The sequence below is a fragment of the Homarus americanus genome, unplaced genomic scaffold (genome assembly GCF_018991925.1).
Source record: "Homarus americanus isolate GMGI-L3 unplaced genomic scaffold, GMGI_Hamer_2.0 scaffold26351, whole genome shotgun sequence".
NCBI lineage: Eukaryota > Metazoa > Arthropoda > Malacostraca > Decapoda > Nephropidae > Homarus > Homarus americanus.
In genome coordinates this window covers 2,648,605-2,666,386 of record NW_024724368.1, presented here as the reverse complement: position 1 = coordinate 2,666,386, position 17,782 = coordinate 2,648,605, and the positions used below count along the sequence as shown (strand labels likewise).

The window sequence follows — 17,782 nt, the reverse complement described above, 5'->3', positions numbered from 1 at the left end:
TGTGATGGTGTGGTGTAAACAGTGTTGCTGTGGATCACTGGAGCGAGACGCTGCGGCGCCCAGCAGCTGATCGTCACAACAACGATGTCAGACGACGAACACAGGTACAACTCATTCTTGGTTGTATTTTACAACTCATGGTGCTTCACGATTTCTTATTTTTCAGTTTCAAGCTTATAACAATATTTTAGGCTTGTTTGTGACTATTGCTGTAGAAAAATTGATTGGTGTGGCTTGCTTGCAAGCAATAGCTATATTGCAAAATGGTCAATCCAGATCTAGTAACTTTGGTAAATTAGCTGATTACTGGAGTATTAGGAAACTAGGAGTCTCTGTTCACAGTAATAAAGTAACCCAAGGGTATAGGGAGGGAAGATGGGCAGCAGTTGAATAATCAATATTTGTGTGACTGAGTGTTGGGAAATACAAGTTTACATAGTTATATGTGTACAGGTGAGCTATCACTGCCTGCAACTGTTGTTGCCAGCATTTCTAGGGCACCACTGATATGCTTACCCAGTATACTACATTTATCAAGTTTTGTGTCTGTCAGAGTAGATGGGTTGTGTATGACATCAAATGGGTCCACTGTTCTGAGTCTACTCGGGGATAATGATGCTCTGGGTATTAGGTTACAGAATACTAAGAGATTTGGGTTAATAATGACGACTGACCCGCTGATGTATTATATGTTTTGATGTTTATTTTCTTAATATATTTTCAAAAGTGAGTTCTAATATGATAATTTTTTGTGAAAATGCTTCGTTTGGTATATAATCAAGTGCGTAGACGTGCAGTACTGTGTATTCTCGGTGATCGTGCGACGGTGACGTCTCATCCGAGGATGTAAACAGCAAATTATATTGACGTATATCAAAACACTCTGCCACGGGGGGGCTGGTCAACTCCGATGCTCTGTGTATGCTAATGAGTTGTTTGGTGTGGGCAGCTGCTCTCAGGTCCAAAAAAACTGTAAAATTACACCATATCATATTAACTTCTTTCTGTTTAATATTCCGGGGGGCAGAGCCTCACGGCTAGGAAGTTAGGTAAGGTTAGGTAGGTTTGTTTCGTTAGGTTGCTGAGATCTTTTAACAACATTTCTGCAGCATGTTTTTATCATCAACTAAGGTTAGGTTAAATTTAGAGAACCACTTTTAACATGTTTGCACAAACTACGAGTGTCCACTATAAAACACAGTGAAATTACAGCGTTTTTATAATAATTTCCTATGAAAAATCGGCTGTGGGTCAGTAGTGAAAAATTTCCGAGATTTGTATAAATATAAGCAATGGAGTTGGTGAATACTGAGGGTGTTTGATGGATTTTAGTAACTTTGCTATTGGTGGAGGAGACAGTTAGGTCAATTTATAGTATCACACCGGTCTTTATTTTGATATTAAAAATAGGTTTTTCGAATGGTATTTGATGAGTTTCGAACAAATTGATATCCTTTTCGTCCGGAATCACTATTTTTTTTTAGATAACTCCTCCCCCCACCAATCATTACGGAAAAAGTTGGAATTTTTTTCTCGAATGAATTACATAAAATACCAACCAACAAAACCTAACCTAACCTAACCAGGCCCCCCTGGACTCCCCTCTGTTCATGCCCCCACATCTTACCTTAATCTGAAAAAGAATCGGGTTCATCTGGGTCGTCAATGTCTGAATCTATTTGAAGTGGTGCTCGTGGTGGTCGGCCACTCTGAGGAGGGTACAGGTGGGCTGCTTGAATGAAGAACCTGTGCAACAAGTTTTGTGTATTTTTTGTAATTAAAATATAACGTGGTAGATACTGTTGTAAATACTGAGCACAAATTCCAGGCCGTTTAACACAACTTTTCAAATCTAGCCACTCACTTTCAGTGTTCTGTGTATGAATAGCACAATTTTCAGGACCCACAAAATTTTCAGAATGGTTAATCATAAAATGAGTGTAGCCCTGGTCTTTAAGAGTATGATGTGCATGCCAAAAATCACTAGAAATCACTGAACCTCTCTGAATATATTTAAAAATCAGGGGAAACAACGTATCCCTGTCCCTTTTTTGACCGACTAGGAGCGCAACGAACTTTTCTTTACTTTCCTGTTCAACATCACCAAAAAGCCATATTTGGCCTAGAATTCTACCAGTATCGTATTTCCGATTACAAATAAGAGTCTCGTTAATTTACACAGCAATTCCTCTCCCCCCAATTTGATTTTGATTTTCAAACCAAAAGTTCGTTACTCCTGAACAGTAGCTGCGCCAATTTACAGAAGTGTTTCTCGAAAAATGCAAACAATCTATAATTGTGTTATGATCCCAGTGTTTGCTAAGCCAATGAATAATTAAAAGGATAAATTTCCAGGGATTAAAATTACAATTATCTAAAAATGTTCCTTTGTAGTCACTACTTCATAGTCACTAATGGAAAAGTTGCACCTTTTCCGTTTTTTTACTTTTTGGCTGAAGAAAACTATTGTGACACCGCCAAAGGTGTTGTTCTTCATGCAGTGTACACTGGTTATTACACTTTGGACAAAGAACTATGCTCGGTAATACACCGTGTTTAAAAAAAAAAAAGAAGAAATTGCCTCACTATTATTCTGGTGAAACTCTGCAATTAACGTAAAATAATTTTTATCACAAAGTCAGCACAGCTCTTCCACCTGTTCAGCCATATCTGGTACTCAAAATTTCAAAATTCAAATCTCCACTCCCGACCCACCCACTCATTGTTAATTGGCTAAAACAACAAAATCTTGCCCAATAAAAATACTTAAGAAGCGAAGACGGAGGTCTGGTGCGATGCGTGAGGGGTTGTCATACCTACTGCGCCATAAGTAAACAAGACATGGCGACACTTGTGACTGAGCGAAAGTAATGATCTTGAAAAATTAATATCTCGGTTATCCTTAATTTCCGGTGGAAATATCATAGAAGAAAAGTGTTTTAGAATTGTCTAAGCAACACGAAATACATATTAATAACAGCGAAAGAAAGACCGGTGTAACACTATAAATTCACCGACGGTTAGCACTGGAAGAAGTTTATAGAATTGCACCAAAGTTTTTGCATGATACTAAACAAGAACCTGACCTAACCTACATAACCTTGCCTATGTAACCTTACCTACAGGTATGTAACCTTACCTAACTTAACACCCAGACCCCCATCTTATTAAGCAGAAAGAACTTATGGTAAAGTTTTATCTTCACATAACCAATGGAATCTTTGGAATTTTATCCTTACAATCAATAGTTTAGATAATTATAAGACACTCTTCTTCTATAACGTTTCCCTCCCAAATGACCTAAAAATTACCTAACCTAACCTCCTAACTGGACCCCTGAGGGAATATCCTATGCAAATGAGCAGTGACCTGTTTTGAAGCTCCAATATCATGTTATGTATTCTACTATGTTCGTAATTAAAACAAATGCGAGGTAAAGGTCATAAAAGAAAATTGCCTTAGAATTGTCTAAACTGGAGATTGCAAGTGTAAAAGTAAAATAATATCGAACTTACTTCTATATCAGTTACCATTGAAAGCACTTTTCTTGAAGTGGCAATGGGTAATTTTATGTCTTTTGTAGATGTAAGAGTACAATTGGTTGTTGCGCTAAAACACATATTTCTTCTTTACCGTCAGTTCTCTGCTGCATTTTGAATACAGTAAACCCTTGTTATTTGCGAGGGATAGGTTCCAAGGAATGGCGCGAATAGGCAAAACTGCGAATAGCAACTTATAGTACCTTAGTGCACTACTGTATACCTGTACCAATCAACCGACCAGCCGCAGCAGCACTCATCCCTTCCTTTAACTTGTCTAATAATTCAACTTTCTATGTCAGGGTCATCACTGACTTCTGCCTTTTACATTTCACTCCACTTGCATCACTAGCACTGACACTAGGCAGTCATTTTAGTGGCCATTTCACACAGAAACACTACAGTTTTGAGAGTACAACACGAGATGCTGTGTGGGGTGACTCGTACTGCGGGAAAAAGCTTGCAAGCTAGCCACCATAGCCACCATCTGCTTACCGTAAATCGTTGAAATCGTGAATCGCAAACCATGTTAACTAATAAATTTTTGGAGATGGTCTTCATCTTCCTTAAGCACATATAATTTGCAATACGATACCAAACACGATGTGATAATGCCATTGAAAAACAAGATGGCTCACTTCTCTAGTTCTCTTTGAGGAAGAACAATAAGTATACGAACATACAGTTCAACTTAGAATCCAATTATACTCCAAAATGTTGGAAATGTATCCTAACTCATAATATGGGATTCAAATCCAACTACGGTATTGTATATGAATCTCATCCTTAATACATAAAATTGATTCAGGAACCACATGCATGAAAAAGAAAAAAAAGGAGAATTGCTCAGGCCATAAGCAAGAAAACCAGGAAGGGAAGTCTGTAAAATTAAAAAAGAAAGATTTATGCTGATATAAGTTGTATTGGTACAGGACCAGTAATAGTACATTTTATGCATTATTTTGCCTCTTTTTTTTAACTTCGGCTTCAATGGTTTGTAATTTTTGCTATTCCAGAACCAGTCTGGTCCCAAGCTTCCTGGATTAGCGAGGTCCAACCTGTAATATAGCATAAAACTAGTGCGCATAATAGGGAATCTTTTCCGCATTAAATGAATTATGGGTAAAATTAGGGTTGCTGCATCATCATCTTTGCCAGGATATAAGTTATGATTAGAATGTAAAGTATGTACTATAGTGCAAGTATAATAATAGCATTAATGCGAGTTCTGTGGCAGTAAGTACAGTACAAGTACTGGTGTTCATATCTGAACCTTGAATTGCCATCTTGATACATTCATTGGAAGCTGATGTGACTCATGCAATTTCATATTTTCATCTTTCAGGGAGTCTTGTTCTCAGCTGGCCATCATCCGTGAAGTGTATGACAGTGACTCGGCTCATGAAACTTTTGAGTTGGAGCTGGAAAAGGCACTGGAAAAAGGTGTAGCAACAATTGTTATAGAGCCAACAACATTAGGTGACGAGACAGCTAGATGGATTGCTGTTGGGAATTGCCTTCACAAAACAGCAGTATTAGCCGGGTTTGGTGCAATAACTTCAGGTTAGTTTATCTCAAGATATTCCCTCTTGTTAGTTCAGTTAAATCTCTCATATTTATCCAGTGCCTAGTGTTTATCTTTTGAACTTCTTCAAAATATCATGAACAATATTTTGAGTTGTCTCCACTGAAGTGCTTCCTGGTGGAGTATGCCATTGCTTTGTAGCTTGAGTTACTTAGTGGTAGGATATTTTATCCATGTCAACAATAGTGTTTTTGCAGTTGGCTCCTTGTCAAGTCTACTGAAAAATCAGAAGTACTGTTCCAGTGGTTGCCTCTGTTTGCCACTGAAGCTATATGTCAGGAGTTAAAACTCTCAATATGTCAGGAGTCAAAACTCTCTGTATGTCAGGAGTCAAAACTCTCTGTATGTCAGGAGTCAAAACTCTCTGTATGTCAGGAGTCAAAACTCTCTGTATGTCAGGTGTCAAAACTCTCAGCCATTAAAAAGTTTAGTTCTTGTCACTAAAGTCACTTGTCACCATCTGGTGGCTACACCCAGAAGACAGAATGTTTCTATTACAGGCACAGTACCCCTTACTTCATGAAAATTCGTTATTTTGGTAAGACCTTGTTTCTACCACTTCTTTGCTATGTGTGAGAAAAATCCACATTTATATGACTGCCCAGGTTTCATTTGTGAAACTTGTTTGACCAGTGTAGGCATGCTTGGACTCTGTTGTGCAGTTGGGGCTCGTGAGGCCTTTTGGGAGTGGGTGGAGCAGCAGGTGCATAGCCACCCAAGAACCTAATGAGAGAGGCTTCAAGATGCCACACAGCGTGGAGAGCTGCCATCAGATAATAACGGCTAACGCAAGTGTTTAGAATCTCACAGTTCACATATTGATTTACCTTAAGTCGTAAAGGAAGGATTAAAGTACCAAATCCCATTTTTTACTAAATAGAAGAAATGGGTGACTTTATTCCCTTCCTTCTCCCAAGTTAGGATTGCAATTTGGCAGTAACTGTGTGGGTTGCTGTATAAACTTTCGTTTGTGACCAAAGGGGTTTAGAATGAGTGAATTTACTGGAGTGATTGGGTCAAATCTCCAATTCAGTTACTTGAAGCGTCTTTAACCCATGGAACATATGCCAGTTCTAAGGGAATCGAACCTTCAACTCTGAGAGTTCTGTTTTGCAGCAAAAACTTTAGCTGCACTGATAGAGTATCCTGCCATTGAACTTTCCAAGTTTGAAAAGGTCATAAGGTGTTTTAACAACACGAATCCATAACTTAGCCAATTTTATCTGTACTGTATTTATGCACACTATATCTTACCATCTACAGGCAGATGTACAGTGTTGTCTTCACACACACACATGACCACTACCTGTTTTGAGATTTAAATGGACAGTAGTATTTTTTAGTGCAGTACCACATACAATATACTGTACAGTACTGTACTTGAGTACAGTTCAAGATTTTATGATAATTTTTTTATGCAAAAAATAAGGGGTTGAACTGTATACAGTATGTATAATATTTTTGAGGGGTTAACGTATATGCATTTCTGTGGGCCATTTACGATGAACGATAGCTACTCAGTACATGATCAAGGTAGGCTAACCTTACTTGGCATAGTAAATTCCGTTAACCTGGGCTTGCCTTCTATACCGGTACCCCTAGATTATTTCTTTAAGTTATGCTTCAGGAAAAGCAGAACTCCATTCACTATATATGCTGCTTTAAATGTACAAAACCTGATACAAATGAAGATTTACAGATAATTTTCCTTTTGTTTGCATCTGTTTACATCGCTGATGGCATTGTTGCCAAGTTAGACTCATCATTTGACACTGTAGCCACATCCCCGGGTAGGTGTACGTATTTTTCTTATATACAGTAAACCTTTGCCATTTGCAAGTTTGCGATTCGCAATTTTGACTATTCGTGGTAAGCAGATGGTGGCTATGGTGGCTAGCTTGCAAGCCTTTTCCCACAGCACAACGAGTCACCCCACGCAGCATATTGTATTGCACTGTCAAAACTTCAGTGTTTCTGTGTGAAATGGCCCCTAAAAGACTGCCCAGTGTCAGTGCTAGTAATGCTAGTGGAGTGAAATGTAAAAAGCAGAAGTCAGTGATGACCCTGACAAAGAAAGTTTTATTATTAGATAAGTTAAAAGGGGGTTGAGTGCTGCTGCGGCTGGTCAGTTGTTTGGTATAGGTATACAGTAGTGCACTAAGGTAGTATAAGTTGCTATTTGCGGTTTTGCTAATTCGCGCCATTTCTTGGAACCAATCCCTCGCAAATGGCAAGGGTCTACTGTATATATTTAGATTTTTACTCACATGCACACACAATCTTGCATACGGAATGTGCCCCCCTTCATCGTCCATAAGCAGTATTTTTCATGTAATATTTTATTTATTGGTATTATTTTCATTTGTTCCACATATTTATTGATACTTTATTTATTAGTTTATTTTGTTCCTCACACTTAAATATCTAATTACTGTATTAAAACATTTGAATAATATCTACAGTAATGTTAATCATCACAGCACAGCATGTACAGTATATTGGTAATAAAGATATTTTAATTTTAGTGCCTTTATTAAAGTTTATTTATACAATAGTGATTTCCCTGTTAGCCAGAATAATTGGTTAACGAGAAAACTCTCTCAAACCTGGAAACATCCCACATCCCCAGAATTTTTCATGGTACAGTTCTGTATTGGGAAAAGTTTCCCAGAATTTTCTGGAAATTGAACATTATTTCATCCTTAGAATTTGCTCTCAACCCTAACATGCATTTTTTCCCCTTACACCGAGAAGCTATTTTTTTGTTAAAGAGATTGAAATAAATGCAGCTGAGCTTTGTTTATATTATCTCAAACAAGATTTTTATTCATAGGGGGTGAGTTCAGGAGAGATTTGGGAGATGACTCAATAACACTGACTTCCTTCATAGAGGTACAGCTGTATTCTCATAAGGAAGTCGGAAGAAGGAAGGGAAGATTCATCATCTGCTTGTATTGTACATCCTTATTAGCAGCTGTTGCTGGACGTGTCGTGACTCATTTGGTTTTTGCAACTGTTGAACAGTTCTTGTTACCCTGTTAATGCTCACACTTTAGTCAGTAACTCTTATTCTGGTGACAATATTTCAATGTATGTCTTCATAAATTAATCTACTGCTTTTTTATCACACTAGACTAATAGAAATGACCTTAATTAATAAAGTTAATAATTTCACCTCTGCAGGTCTAATCTGGCAAGACACGGCCTATGTTTGCGTTCCTCTTGGCACTCTCTCTCTATTCTGCACAGGCGTTTATACAGCATCTTGGCAGTTTGACCCATGTTGCAAGTACCAGGTAAGTTTGTAAGTTTTTTGATCTTCCTTCAGCATAGTGTCTAACAGCATTTAAGTAGATGATTAATACTGTACTGTCTCATCCATGTATTATAATTTGTCAAGATGCTATATACAATACTAATCCATGCTTACACCTTCAGTCATTCACATACAGTACAGTAAACCTCCATTGAACTAGATAAACTTAAGGAAGTGGGACCTGCATTTTTTTTAATTTACAGTAACCGTAATTCTGGAAATTGTTTCCTAGAGCATAAAACAATACCACTTACGTGTGCACAGGCACTCCGCAGGGTACAGATATATTCCGTTCCTGGAGGCTATCCATGAGCCAAATTTTCCATAAGCCAGAAGTAACCCTTCCATAGGTAATCATTGAACACACATAGTTCACATAATGCATATAAATTTGTGTGGCAGAATACTGTGGTAACTACCCATCTCATGTGGCGATATCTCAGTCAGGGAAGATTTTTGGTTCTTACCCAGACCACCCAGGGTCCATGGTTCATAGAAGTACAGTACTAAGGTGCACAACCTTGGGACCCATGTAATATGTGTATAAAGTTTCAGTTCTCTGACTGCGGCATGCATTTTTTAAGCCATATTTCACTGGGTTTTCTGTTATTAATAGTGTTTACTGATAGAATGTGCTTAATAGTGATTAATCATGGCATTGTAGCTAGGTTAGCTCATCATTGTAACCACCAGGCTACTGGGCCAAGCTGTGAGGTGATATGGTTTTTACTCAGTTACATACACACACCATCATACATACATACATACATACTGTATTGTGAAAAAAGTACAGTGGTCCCTCGGTTAACGAGCTCCTCGGTTAATGAGATTTCGGTTAATGAGTTACCTCCCATAAGATTCTTAACTTCGGTTAACGAGCAATCCCTCGATTAACGAGTTTCTTATGAGCCGACCTCCACATGTTTTAGCTTGCATTTGGCGGTCCACCAGCTGTAGTATTAGTCCGCCAATACAGTAATCAGTTCTAGGGCTTAAATTCCTTACCCTTTTAGTAAATATCAAGAAGTTTATACTATTCAATAATTTTAAAAGTTTAATATTAAATTTTTTAGTCATTTTAACAATTATTGAACATAATTGAAGGTAGGGTCACTAGTTTGTGGCACGCCATCCAGCCTGCCAACACAGCATACAGGCATCAGTCTTTGTGTCTTTTCAGTGGAGGTAACATCTTGCTTGAGACTCTTCAACTAAACGCCTTTTTTCTGTGTTTACAAGCAAATTATTGGTCATTTTGAAATTTATTTTGCATATTGACAATATATAATGCAGTGCAGTGTTGATTTAAAGTAAATAATCTTGAATTACACCAAGAGAAATAAAATTTTATGGGTGAAATGGCACATTGGGGTGACTTCCCTTCCACCCCAATGCCTTCTCTTCTCCCTTCTCCTCCTCCCCCATTCTAATTCTCATCATCATCATCATCCAGGAGCCTTCTACATACACACCTCAAAGTAAGTGAACTTTTCTACCTTTTTTGTTGAATTTAGGCAATTTTCGGTGAGCTGGAACCTATTACCCAAAAACCCATTGAAACAATGGTTTCGGTTAACGAGCAACCTTCTAGAACGGATTGTGCTCTTTAACCGAGGGACCACTGTATGCATTATTACACTGCAATTACCGACATCCTTCATGTTGGGTTGGCTAGATGGCTTTCAAAGAAATTCTGTAAGTTTGATCTACGTATCAACCCAGCTGGTGCTCAGATGCCATTCGTTCTACAGACAGTAATTTTTACGAGGAAAAAATTGCTTTATGGCAAATCAACCAACTCAACTTTAATAAAAAACCACCGAGTTGACTTGAGGGTAGACTCACATTTTTTCTACATTTTGATACATTTTGTTTTGTTTCTAATTATTTGTGAGAGGATTTTCACATTATTAGTAATTTGTGTGCATGCATGAGTGCACACACACACACAAAAGAATGTTTACAAGACCAGCTCCCACAGTACCAGATCTATAGTTAATCTATATGCTGACTCTATGTTTCTTATGTTTTTGTTTTAAAAGCTTTTGTCAATCAAGTGACCCACTCCCCAATTCCACTATATGTAACTTATCATCCCTGTTCATTGTATATTTTCAGCTTTTGGGCTGCCATGTTATCTTAATAAACCGTTAATTATTATTATCACACACACACACACACGTATGCTGCCCTTTAGTGTGATCACTTAATTCTAGGGGTACTTAACTTATGTCTTAACTTAATGTCGCTGCCACAGGACAGTGTGTATTGTGTTGTTTAGGTAGCTGGCAAAGCAATCCAGGCACTGTGAGTTCGTGTTTCCTCCGAGATCTCACTGGTCTCCCACCGCTCACAGGCGTGTACACCTGTGTGTAGGAGATGCGGAGTGTCACTGAGCTTTAACAAATGTGTTTACTGGCCTGATGAGCTTTTGTAAGAGAGATAATTGTCCTAAGGACATACACATAAAGGGAATGCAGGTAGTCCCCGACTTACAACCGACTCTTCTTACGTCCACCCGCACTTACGACCGCCTCAGTTGTACCAAAATGTGGTCAAATTATGTATTTTTGAGTCCCAATGTCAGTACACAGACAAAATTTTCATCTGTAATTCACTTTAAAATGACTGGCAAACTTAAAAGTGAGTGTTTTGTGGTGCTGAGAAGAAAAAGAGACCCAAGTCTTTTATTTTCTATGTGTTATTTAAGCATTTCCGACTTACGACCTGGATGTCGGTCCCTAACCCCGTCGTAAATCGGGGAATACCTGTATGCATTTATTTGCATTCAAGTAAAAATGTAACCCCTTCCACAAAATGATATTCGCGATTTGGCTATTCAGGCGGTTTTTAGACCCCCCAACCCCTGTGAATTTTAAGGGCACGCTGTATTTCTGTTTATTATTAAAGACATAACAAACAGTATATAATTTTTGGTGAATTGTACACCATAAGAGGCTGCTGATCACACAAGAAAATAATTATGAATCAATGATAAAACAAAGTCCAAAGCTGGAGTGCACACCAACACCTCTGTCTCCCCCCTCCTGCAGTATCTTTCCTCCCATGTTCCTGACTCCCGTTAGGCATAAAGGAAATCTGATTATACCTCTGTATTTTACCCATTTTTTTAAAACCCTCATCTCTCCCCATCTATGTCAAAGGCTATCATTGTTTAAGGGTTAATTCCTAACTTGAGCAAACAGCCATATTTATACTGAACAAAGTTTTAACTGCTGTGCTTGACCATATTATTCTCGTGATTAATATTATTTCAGTGACCACCTTACTACAGTGATCACTGAGGTTTTGCCAAGTGTTGCAAGTCTCTTCATACGGTATGTGAAAAATGTCACATAGGATAAGAGGGAAAGATAAATGTTCTCCTTTACATATTTATTATAACAAACGAGTTTTTAGATTAAGTATACTGATATATTATTCGAGACTAATACATATATATATTCTAACAGGTTGAATATGACTCTGGTCGTTTGTCTCGTTTGCCCCTTCAGTCACTGTCCTCTGCATCACCAGTTGTTTTAGTGCGAAGGGACGACTCTAAGAGAAAGATTTTACACAACTGCATATCTTTAATTTCATTTTCATACTGCATGTGGAGACTTTATCAGATGTACAAGTAGGTTAATAAAGAGAACATTGATTGTATATGTAGTATCATGAAGACTGTGTATGAATTATATTAATATGATTATTTAGACAATATATCAGTTGTACATGTAAATTCATCCCTGTAATGTATGAAATGTACACTGAGTAGGAATGTATGCATTGTACAAAGGTCATCAAAAATTTTCTACCTAGTAATTACCCCTGTGAGTTACTTGAACATTTACAGCAGGTTGGTAATAGGAATCAGGAGTCTAAATGAATGCAGATAGAACTGTATTTACAGTATTAGAATCTGTTAAAAAAAAATTTTGTATTGTGAAAAAATGTAACATTCATTTCAGTGGAAGGTCATTCTTTATTTGGGGTACCTTTTTTTTGCGGTTAAGTGAAGAAGGATTCTCTGCTTTGGTTACCCAGTTTAACAGAGCAACTGGGAGAAGCGATTTCATCAAGATTTTAGACTTGGCATAATTTCAAGGTTATCTCTGTTACTAACTAGGTAAAACAATTAGAGCTAAGCTCAGGGCATACTACTGCACTTGGTCATGTGGTAGTGTTCAAATAATTACAGTTGTAGGTTTTATCAGTGTTTTGCACTAGGAAAGAGATAGTCTATCACAGGATCCCAACATTTTGAAAGATCTTAGCCAAACAGAAAATTAATTATTCATACATTCTGAACTATCTTCCATTACATATCAGGTATCTTCGTATTGTTGAGAGAAACTTAAAAAATCCAGTGGACTGGATTCGTAAATAAGTTCAAAGTTGGAAATAATTTTGATTTTACAGAGATTGTGATTGGATCAAGTTTAACAAGAGTACAATATTTTGTGGTGTTGCGCCAAATGCTGGACACTAAAAAATTTTTTTTGTATTATATTCAATTAATCCCAAGCATGTCTCATCCTGGCTCAAAAATTCTTCATATGTGATGTGTATTCCATTTTTTAAACTATAGATATATATATATATATATATATATATATATATATATATATATATATATATATATATATACACACACACACACTATACATACATAATGTACTGTACTGTACTGTACTGTACTGTACAGTCTATAAAATGCAGTCTGAAAGAGTATGTATTAATGATTCAGCATTTAAAAAACACTTATATTTTTTAACAAAAGGCATCACCTAAAATTTACAGTGATCATTATATACTGTACATTTATAGTACTGTATATAAGATTTTCAGTTGCAGTTATCTCATACTGTAGTATTTAAAATATGGATGCTCAAATTTTCCCAATTACAAATTAAAATCTTAAATCAAAGATTTTAATGCTATACTTTTTTATTTTGCTAATGTTAATATACTTTGTATTTTTTGTCAAGGATGAAATCCTCTGAATAAGTGTGAGTATGCCTGCACAGAGTCTCAAGTGGAAAAACAAATATACGGTATATGAATGAGTTGGCAAGCATGGGGCTTAAAGTAACAACTTATTTAGCCAGTTTAGTTGGCCTGCTCAAGGCCCAAAGTGACATCTTCCCAACTTTTGATCAGCTCCTTCACTACGGCGACTCCACTTTTGCTATTTTATGGTTAATGCTGGACAGTTTTATTCAGGCCAGACAAGAGTCCGTGTACAAGGGGTTAGAAGACTATCTTCGCTGTCCCTTTCACTACAGGGATGTCACTTGATATTTTATTTGGCTAATGCCAGACAATTTTATTTCGCCCAGAGAGGACCCTGTATACAAGGGGTTAAAAGAAAGGTATCTGCCCCTGGCTTTAGGGTAACAATCCTTTCATGAAAGAAAGCTGCCTTCCATGGGGATTAGGTTAATAGCTCCTTTATAAGAGGAAGCTAATCCTAAAGGACCGAGGATGACATCTACCCACAGTATATAAGAGGGAGCTGCCTGCTGAATAGTCTTGGGTAACAGCAGTTAGTATGAGAAAAAAATACCTGCCAAAGGACTAACAGTAACAATTCACTAAGGGAATCTGCCTGTGAGCAGCCTCAGATTAGCAACTTCATAAATAAGAAGCTACCTGGTGCAGGTAAGAGGAAATTGTTTGTTGTAGTGCTCAGGTTAGGAATTTTCAGCAGTAAGAGGAAGCTGTTTACGACACGGCCCAGGCTAACAATTCCCTGAGTAAGAGGAAGCTGTCTGCAATACGGCCTAGGGTAGCAACTTTCAGCTTTGCATGTATGAATTCTCTGCCCAGCACAATTTTAACTGCTGTTGAGGATCAAACTTTGGCCTTCAAATGAATCGGTGGGACTTTTGTACTCTAATGGACCAATTTTTTGGTGTTTTGCAATACATGATGAGTATTGATGCCCCTCTCTGGAAAAGGAGGTCGAAGGAGATATACTATGTATGGGATTGTACAGATATTTAAGTATGCTAGTGTAATCTGTACATACAATTACAATTACTTGTCTTTATTTTGTAACAGTGAATTAAACCAAATGCCTCATAAAAGATTCATCTTATTATCCCAATAATGAATAGAGTAATCATAGTAAAATGCATTTGAATACTGTAGTTTTGTCTTTGGGTATTGCAGTTCACTGAAGTTTTCCTTCCAACAAGGATATCTTCTTTTTATTAAACAATACTTCATCTCTAGTTACTACTCATGACAGCCAGTCAGTGCAACATATTTGTCGATTATGCTGAGGACCTTAATTATATTCTGTGGATTTTCAAAAGCTCCACAATTTTGGCCAACAGGAAGCTGCTTTCCTCTCATCCTTCAGTGCTGTTCACATCCATTTCAGATAGTAAAGAGGAGTCATAATTTTAACACAATCGCTATTTTTTAAATTTCATATCTACATTTTCTAAAATGTAGTTTTCTGTTCAATAAACCATGTTACTGTACATTGCTATTTTTTTGGTGTATAGTCTCCGAGATAATCTCAAAATACACAGTGCAGTATGAGTCAACATGGAAACAGTTCCACTTACACTGGGCTATTCAATTTGAATAGCTTTACTGTTGCATGCTTTATTTTTTAACATCAAAAGTCATAGCTAATTTCACAGGATTTAAAATTGTGCATCATGTTAAGCATTGTGGGAGTACTGTATGGTGCACCATGGGATAAGTTTACTAGATGTCTGATATGCAACTGTGCTAAAGTCAGTGTGCACAGGCTGTTTACAATATTACCTAGTCTCTCACTTGCTCACTCTTTGCTCATGTACCCTTTCTTGTACATTATTTTGATAATGACATCACCCAAACATCTTGCCACATCTTTTCTTCTGCAAGATGCCCCTTACAAAAAAAGCTAGGAATTAATGCTGGTATTTAAATTAGAAACAATTTACAGGCTTGTGTGGTAGGAATCTTCTGCTTCTCGTGATCATGTGCATGCAGCTGTTGGTCTCCTGTGCAGTTGAGGTGGTCATGTTTGGTTTGGGCCAGGTGGTGGAGGTGTTTGTAGAGCTGTGGCTTATGTAAGTTCTACTGTCATTTCATACTGGTAAGTACTGTACTTCTAATTGCATTTTTATGATGTACAGTCATAGAAAAAAGTCCTGTCAGTCCTCTATCCCATCCATGAACCCAGGGCCATTTTAACAGCATTGTAGGCCCTTGGCAAAGCAATGTCTTGGGGCCCCTACCCACCCACCAACTCAAATGAAAACTAAAACTTTCAGTAAAATTAAACATATAATTAATTGGTAAAGCAAGAATTAATTGACACAAACGTTGAATACAAACGTTTTTCTTCCAATGGATACAAGGATGTTCATTTTTTCTACGTTTTAAATCTAGATTATCCTCTGAGATTCGGTGGCGGACTTCGACAGGCCCAGCAACCTCATGTACTTCATTAGGTGCATCATCGACTTTGTCATTAATTTAGGAGAGGCGTGCTTTATTCATGGGGCTCCTAAAATCGTGGGGCCCTGGGCAACTGCCCAGTGTGCCCATGCATTAAGACGGCTCTGCATGAACCCCGAGACCCATAAACCTGTGAATCCGAGACAAATTCACATTGTGGGCCCCGTAGATGGTGCAGTGTTTGATGTTTTGGATTCACAGGTTCATGAGTCTGGGTTCATTGCTGGGATGGAAGACTGACAGAATTTTTTCCATGACTGTACAGTCAGGGTCAAAAGTTTGCTCCCACCCAAAATGAAGCAGCAATGACCCCAAATGAGATGAAACAAGTCAGGGTAAGTCAGTTCGGAGACTCATTCTTGTGACTCGGTTTCACCACGGGAAGTGAAAATTTGTCCCCGACTGTACAGTACATTAGTTGTTCATTATAGGTGTTATGTAAAAGGTTTGTGTATACATATGCAGTAGATATTTGTTTGAGCAATGTGTGAATATTAGGTAGGGAGAGGGGTCAAAATATATATTCCCGGTACTTGCTCTAGGTAGGGTCTGGAACATATTTCTATTTTATTGTGGACAGTAATGCCAATCCCAAAATACTGCAAGAAGATAAGTGCAACAATTGCCCTGTAGGAGCAGGAGGCCTCATATTACTTATGTGTGACTGAGCAGCACATCTCTTGCTCAGGACCAATTCCACCAATTTTTGTCAGTCCTTAGCCATTTATTGCTTGGGTATTTTTTAATATTATAGTAAAAAAAAATTGCAGTGATTAGTGTGAACACAGAAGTTTGGGGGTTACAGTTCAAGAGACAGTGGCAGCCAGGTCAGCACAACAGGTGGGGATAAGTGAAAAAAGCAAATTGAGATTTGGGAATTATAAAGCATACAGTACCTTTTAATACAAATACTGTCGGAAAATGCTCCTTAAACTGTACAAAACTCGCATACATCCCAGTCTAGATTACTGTGTACATAACTTTCTTAATTTTTTAAAATTCCGTTACATGCACACACAATCCTACATGCATACATACTGCATTGTGAAAAAAAAAGTAAAATAAACTATTATCCCTAGGTCAAATACATAAAGGGAATGAAAAAATTTTTTTTTTAGCACATGAGTTTGCAGGCTGGGAGTGAGAGGAGGGAGCAGTGTAGGGGGGCTCATTGCTAGGGAGTTGGCAGAGGCAGCCTTGCTATGGCAAGTGTTGAGGCCAAGCAGACAGCTTCTATGCAAATGGTGATTGTGTTAAAACTTTCATTTAGCTTTTCCTTATTAGTTTTAGCTGCATGTTTTCATCTAGAATGTATAAAAATGTTTTGTGGTAACAACTGTTGAATAACATAAGGTACAGTACTATAGGTTGTATGGTTAATGAATGCTGCGAGTTGTAAGTTTGCTTCAGCCTTTTGACTTAGTGTGTAGGCTGTAACGTAATATTTTTTTTTTTCACAACTCTTTACTACTGTATAGTCACATCCCCCTTGCCCTCTCCAAGCCAGTTGTGAGCTACGGTATGATTTTTTTTTCTTTTAGATGTACTTAATTTTCTTTTTCTTCATTTTTACTGTTGGATACAGACTGAAAAAAATCTTAAGGAAAAAACATAAAGGGATTAAACTTTTTTCGTGTGTTTAGAGTTGATGCTGAGCAGGGAAAAGGGGGGTTCTGCTGTTCTGAGCTGTCTCCCATGCGTAGTGAAATGGTTGACAAACTTCATCGTCCAGCAGACAAATGGTAATTTTTATTTACTGTATTCTCACATGATAAAAAGTTACTGATACAAATTATTTTATTCCTCATTGAAACTGGAAACTTTATTGCCTAAAACTTACCCCAAAATATTCTTTCAAAAGTTGTATCAGTA

General features: G+C 37.5%; 1 protein-coding gene across 1 annotated transcript; it reads left to right on the top strand.

The window, feature by feature from the left end:
* Window positions 1-14,535, top strand: LOC121864145 (transmembrane protein 11, mitochondrial-like). The gene is made up of 4 exons (XM_042363100.1): window positions 1-104; window positions 4,885-5,102; window positions 8,308-8,420; window positions 11,914-14,535. The coding sequence occupies exons 1-4, from the start codon at window positions 85-87 to the stop codon at window positions 12,082-12,084; spliced, it is 522 nt and encodes a 173-aa protein (XP_042219034.1). The 5' UTR covers window positions 1-84; the 3' UTR covers window positions 12,085-14,535.
* The last annotated feature ends 3,247 nt before the right edge of the window (window positions 14,536-17,782 follow it).

Excerpts from the sequence above, each read along its gene's own strand:
- LOC121864145 (XM_042363100.1), top strand. The coding sequence starts at position 85 with ATGTCAGACGACGAACACAG. Across the intron at positions 105-4,884 it reads ATGTCAGACGACGAACACAG|GGAGTCTTGTTCTCAGCTGG; the intron begins GTACAACTCATT and ends TTCATCTTTCAG. Across the intron at positions 8,421-11,913 it reads ACCCATGTTGCAAGTACCAG|GTTGAATATGACTCTGGTCG; the intron begins GTAAGTTTGTAA and ends ATATTCTAACAG.